At 37.3% G+C, this 6440-nt stretch overlaps 1 protein-coding gene across 1 annotated transcript; it reads left to right on the top strand.

Moving 5' to 3' along the window:
* Window positions 1-2681: 2681 nt before the first annotated feature.
* On the top strand, window positions 2682-5725 carry LOC107689514 (ras-related protein Rap-2a-like). The gene is made up of 2 exons (XM_016487517.1): window positions 2682-3354; window positions 5082-5725. Exons 1-2 carry the CDS (start codon window positions 3092-3094, stop codon window positions 5317-5319), a joined length of 501 nt encoding a protein of 166 aa, XP_016343003.1. The 5' UTR covers window positions 2682-3091; the 3' UTR covers window positions 5320-5725.
* The last annotated feature ends 715 nt before the right edge of the window (window positions 5726-6440 follow it).

Here is a 6440-nt window from a genome sequence, read left to right as displayed (position 1 = left end):
TTTTTTTATTGCTGAAGAGTGTTTCTTCTCCTGCGTTCTACTGTACAGACGTGAATTTACTTTTGCTTCAGCCTGAGCTTTATTCATTACACTTTTTGGTGTGAAAGGGCTTTTATATTTGCTATAAATATAACTTATTATATTAGAAACAATCAAGCCCTGCTTATATTTAAAAAGTAACGCAAAAGTAATATAACGCATTACTTTCCATAAAAAGTAACTAAGTAACGTAATTAGTTACTTTTTTAGGGAGTAACGCAATATTGTAATGCATTACTTTTAAAAGTAACTTTCCCCGACACTGGATGTGGCACATTGCCCAGCTCGTTTGTATCTACTTATACTTAGCCTAATAACAGCCCGTTACTTTATTTTATGAATGTGCATTATACACTTGAAAGATAACACGACGACTGAAAAAAAGTTACTTACAGTTGCTTTAAATTGTAGCTACAGAATTTTGGCCAGTGGTGAGATCAATTAAAGCCCAGCAGGGTTATTGTGTACTGTACTAAAAGTTTACTAACTTTTGTGTTTGTATGCTTTTAAACATTTATTTAGCACTTAGCCTAAGTTTAATAGAAGACAATCAAAATATGCCACAACCATCAACAAATAACTTCCTTTAAAAATAGCCTACTTGTTTTTTCTTCTGATTGTGTTTGTTCTTCTTCTGATTGTGTTTGTTCTTCTTCTTCTGATTGTGTTTGTTCTTCTTCTTCTGATTGTTTTTCTTCTTCTTCTGATTATGTTTGTTCTTCTTCTTCTGATTGTGTTTGTTCTTCTTCTTCTGATTGTGTTTGTTCTTCTTCTTCTGATTGTGTTTGTTCTTCAACAAACAACTTTCAAATACATTGAAATGTTCGATTAGTTGTTTTGTATTGGGATTTTACTCTTACTGTTGATGAAACACTTGCTGTCTGTCTCATTGCAAACATTTGTGCTGTTTAGATGAATATACTGAATTCAAAACAAGCTTATTTTCGTGTTTCCTTATTCCTATGCTATTATAAATTGACAGCATTCATAAAGAAAATGTTGAATCTAATGAACTATTGACTGTTTAACTCACCATGCTCTGAGATCATGATCACGTGTGTTTGCACTTTTAGTCTGAATAACCTGGTATTTATTTATTTTTTTGGATGTAATAACCCAATAAAAAACTGAAATGGTTCCCTATTTTATCATTATAAATGGACACACAGTACATATGTTCAGAAGGCAAACAGATGTCATAAAAACAAAATACAGCACTAACCGGGTCACTAGTGTTTTACCGAGTGAATACTGCGTGTTTCCATAGCAACAACATGCATTCTCGCGCAGCCGCCGCTATAGGGTTTTTTTCGCCCAAACATTTCCTTAACGTCAATGACAACCGGCTAGTTTTGACTCAAGCGGAAACTCAGCTTCGGTCTGTTCGGTGTCGTGGACGCGGTTTCAGGCAGCCGGCCGTCTATTGGACACCTCGAGAATCCGTTAACCGACGAGAACGCCTGCCTTCGCCTTTTGTACGGAAGCCGAGATGGAAGAGGCGTAAAAATCTCCGGTTCGTGAGTGAATCGCCCTATTGAGTCGGATCTTTTAAATGAATCATTTTAACCGTTTCACAACAGGGAGCGATTTACACATTGGACTGAATCAACTCAAGCGGCTTTCGAGTCAACAACTCTCCGACTCATTGAACCTTTTCAGCATGAAGTGAATGTTTGTATTGTTTAATGTACATTACAATCATGGCGGCATTAAACGCAACGGGGATGCATGAAATATATGAATTAATAAGACTGAAAAAGGTTATAGGCCTATTGAGTTATTGTAACGTACCCATACTGTTACCCATAATACTATAAGAAACAGAAATGGACAAAATTAAGGATCATCTACAGAAAATTTCACATGAAACAAACAAGAGGAAAAACACACAAAAAGGACGAACATAATTTAATAATAATAATTACATTTAATAATAACATAAGCTGAATAAATAAGATAAATTAGAATAAATATTATATGCTATATAAATATATGTTGCTCTTTTGTTAGTTTTGACTGCTTTTATTGTCCTCATTTGTAAGTCGCTTTGGATAAAAGCGTCTGCTAAATGACTAAATAAAATAAATAAATACAATTGTAAATATGTTTTTATATCAAAAGCAGAAAACAAATAGTTTAGCTAGATAAAATAAGAACAATTGATAAGCATGTTGAGTGAAAGCAATGTTTCTGCCACATTTTTTTATTTCACAATATTAGCTTTTTTTCTCTCAATTCTGACTTTTTGTTGAATGATAAGAAATACGCTCAGAATTGCGTTGTATTTTGTTGCGAGAGTCAGAATTCTGAGTATATAGCTTACAATTTTGAGTTTATAGGGGATGGGGTGGATTGTGAGGGGGAAAAAAGTCGAAATGACGTTTTTAATTATTTATTCTGTGGCGGAAACAACTTCTATAGTAGGCCTACTCATAAATAGAATCATCAAACTAAACCTCATAAATAGAAATATATATAAAAAAAGGCCACACTGTTTCAAGAAACTAGCAGAAGATGACCTAATTACGTCATGTCGTAAAAGAATCAGTGAATCATTCTTGAACTGGTTCCTTCGAACGAACTGCTTGAAACAACCGGTTCGCCAAAATGACTCGGACTTCACAATAGCGGAGCGGCGCGGCGGAGGATCCCCACCCGTGAGCATGGCGGTGTGCTAGAGTATAAATGAAGACCGGAGAGGGCAGACGGAGATGGAAAACACTAATATGCGCCCCGATCGCTGCAAGTAATCAGGTTTTAACGGACTGTGTAATAATTCACCGATGCCAGAGGCAGTCTGCTGGGTTTCTCCACGCAGTCTTCGCTTACTTCTATAGGATGGTGAGCTGAGCAGCTAAAAAGCGAAAGTTATTGGTAATTGTATCTATCCAGCCGTTCCCCGGTGCTCCGTGATCATGAAGCGCTGCTGCGGGAAGCGAGGCGTGTTTAGTCCGCGGACAGGCTCGTTTAAACGCCCTAAACATGAATGCCATAGTCATGTCGAGTGCCGTGTGAGTTTATTTTGATTCGTTGAGCCGTTCAGACCGGAGAGATGCGCGAGTATAAAGTGGTGGTCCTCGGCAGCGGCGGGGTCGGTAAATCCGCCCTCACCGTGCAGTTCGTCACCGGGACGTTTATTGAGAAGTACGACCCGACCATCGAGGATTTCTACCGTAAGGAGATCGAGGTGGACTCGTCGCCGTCGGCACTGTACATCAAAAACCGACAGGGGTTCATTCTGGTCTACAGTCTGGTGAACCAGCAGAGCTTCCAGGACATCAGGCCCATGAGAGACCAGATCATCCGAGTCAAGAGGTGAGATGAGACCTATGACCGAGCCAGGGCTTTGCGAATGTGCTCAGGACTGGCCCGTGAGTGCAGCTGGGCCTCTCTACAGGCCTGTTGCTCGAGCCCTGATGTGCCGCATCCAGTGTTCAAACACTGCTGTCTGCATGAAAGACTCATGCTCAAGTGATGCGATGCTCTTCATCGCTACACTAAACCTGATCCACAGTTCAAACGCTGCTCGCATGTATTTAGGAAACATAGTAAAGACTTTAATGAAACTAAAACAGTGGTCTTGTGGCTTTTAGTCCATATACAGGTGCATCTCAATAAATTAGAATGTCGTGGAAAAGTTAATGTTTTGTTGAATAACATTTAATGTTAATTTACAGTTTATTCAATTTCTGTAGCCTATTTAAAACACGTTCATAATTTAGAAAATGGTAGTTAATACTTGCATCATTAATGATTTATTTTATCCACCCGCGACCCACCCGCAAATAATCAGAATGCATTTTTTTATTACCCGCCCCACCCGATCCGCGCATCACTAGTGTATATATATATATATATATATATATATGTGTATGCATTTATGTATGTATTCATGTCTGAATATCCCTCCCCTTATACCACAATAGCAATAAAAGTAGTCCATAAAATAATGATTAAAATAGAATAATTATTATTATCATTATTAAAATCATAGTTTCTGGTTTCTAGTCAAGTGCAATTGCAAGTAGCTGTAATTTAGAGATCTGGAAGGCTTGAATTAATCAAAATCATTTGAGCATTCAAAACACCCTGAAATTATCTTTTTATCTATCTTTCTATCTGTCTGTCTATCTTTCAAAAATAGGAAATTCACTTTGTTGTGGGCATGTTCAGAAAATTGCAAAATGTTTTTTTTTTTATGTCTGAAATGCAATTTGATAACTTTATTTTGTGTTTTTATTGTTTTTTTTTTATAAATGCATTTTTCAAACATGTTTTATCTTTAATGTTTAGCTACTAGAAGTAGAATGTTTTGTCCTTGGTTTTTGTCATTTGAGGTTGGTTTTTGGCCTGTAGGAGGAGAGTAAGTGCTTTCGGGAAAGCAAATGTGGAAGTTTATAAATTGTTGGGATGTATTACAGCAGTTGTAACTTGTTCTTAAAAACTGTTCTTTTGTTATTCAAGACTTCCTGAGTATTATACAGAAAATACAGACTAGATACAAATTAGACTTTTTCATGGGGCTTTTAAATCCGAGCTTATTTGACTGCATTCAATGCCATTGAAAATAAAATGTAAGCAACAAGTGGCACAAAAAATTGCTAATAGAATTCGATCATATTTTAAACTGGTTGTAATCATTTAAGAATTCCCTAAGGATCAATTAAGATCCCACTGAAAAACAGGAATTTTTCAGGATTCTTTCTGGAAAATAAGCTACTGGGATGCATCCTAAAGTAAATGCCCTTGCACTGTGCACTTGTAGAGTACTTCAAATAAAAGTATATTTTTTAAAAACTATATATTGCAGATAATATATTAATGAAATGAAGGAAAGTTTCATGACTGTTTCTTAACACACCTAAGGGCTTTACTTTAATGTACATTTCAAATCATTGGCAAACCATCTATCATGCTTTAAACTAAAGAAGTTATTTTAAAGTATATAATTTCTTTAAATAAGTACCCTTGTTCTTGTTCACAAGGAATGGTTTGCATAAATGCGGTTTGATTGTTCTGAGAGAAACTAAATGTGTTTTCAGGTATGAGAAGGTCCCTGTGATCCTGGTGGGGAATAAGGTGGATCTGGAGGGCGAGCGAGAGGTGTCTGTGAGGGAGGGACAGGAGCTGGCCGAGGAGTGGGGCTGTCCGTTCATCGAGACGTCTGCCAAGAGCAAGACCATGGTGGACGAACTCTTTGCCGAGATCGTACGGCAGATGGACTACGCGGCACAGCCGGATAAAGATGATCCGTGCTGCTCCTCCTGCAATATACAATAACCCCCCAATAGCACACACTCAGAGAACTCACATTACAGTAGCTTTGATGGACCTGCAGACTGACAGTAACTCTGAGGATTTTTTTGTTTTCTTGTCACTTTAAATCCTGACTGACTCAACCACAGGAAGAGCACTTGCCTTAGGTTTCACGTTTCCTGTTTGAGCAGGATCCTGCAGTGGCGATGAGTTGGACATTTACGTTCTTGGTCTTATGGTATTGATGACTTTATCTGAATTTGTCACCAGGTCAGAGAGCGAGAGAGAGAAAATAAGAGGGTTCTTAGCCATATGCTTGATATAGCCATATAATAATTTAATGAAGACTTTATAAATGTCCATTTATTTGGGAATAAATCCCTCAAAATCTTCATTTTCTCATCAATTTCTTTTCTGACACAGAAAAGGTGACTGACAGCCTTGTTCCAAAACCTAGTTAACTGCCTAACTAGACAGAATTAAAGCCCAAACTAAGTTCCTTATGCATTCCCAGAATGCATTGCGGTGAGCTCTATGAAAAATTCATCCAAGATGGTGGACGAGATTCTAAATATTCTTGGATTTCATTTCACTCATATTTTGCTGAAAATAGTAAAATCTCTTTTTTTGTAATATGTGTGTGTTGTATGCATTCGTATGCATTGCACACATGTAGCATATGCTGTTAGCGTAGCGACATGCTAATGTCAAACTCTCCAAATCCAAGAATGTCCATTTATTTGGGAATAAATCCCTCAAAATCTTCATTTTCTCATCAATTTCTTTTCTGACACAGAAAAGGTGACTGACAGCCTTGTTCCAAAACCTAGTTAACTGCCTAACTAGACAGAATTAAAGCCCAAACTAAGTTCCTTATGCATTCCCAGAATGCATTGCGGTGAGCTCTATGAAAAATTCATCCAAGATGGTGGACGAGATTCTAAATATTCTTGGATTTCATTTCACTCATATTTTGCTGAAAATAGTAAAATCTCTTTTTTTGTAATATGTGTGTGTTGTATGCATTCGTATGCATTGCACACACATGTAGCATATCATGCTGTTAGCGTAGCGACATGCTAATGTCAAACTCTCCAAATCCAATTGTATGCACTTCACATAAGCAGCAGTTTGTGTGACGCACA

The sequence above is a fragment of the Sinocyclocheilus anshuiensis genome, unplaced genomic scaffold, assembly GCF_001515605.1.
Source record: "Sinocyclocheilus anshuiensis isolate Anshui unplaced genomic scaffold, SAMN03320099.WGS_v1.1 scaffold1199, whole genome shotgun sequence".
Lineage (NCBI taxonomy): Eukaryota > Metazoa > Chordata > Actinopteri > Cypriniformes > Cyprinidae > Sinocyclocheilus > Sinocyclocheilus anshuiensis.
The sequence above is the reverse complement of the archived record's forward strand: the minus strand, read 5'-3'. Positions and strand labels throughout refer to the sequence as shown.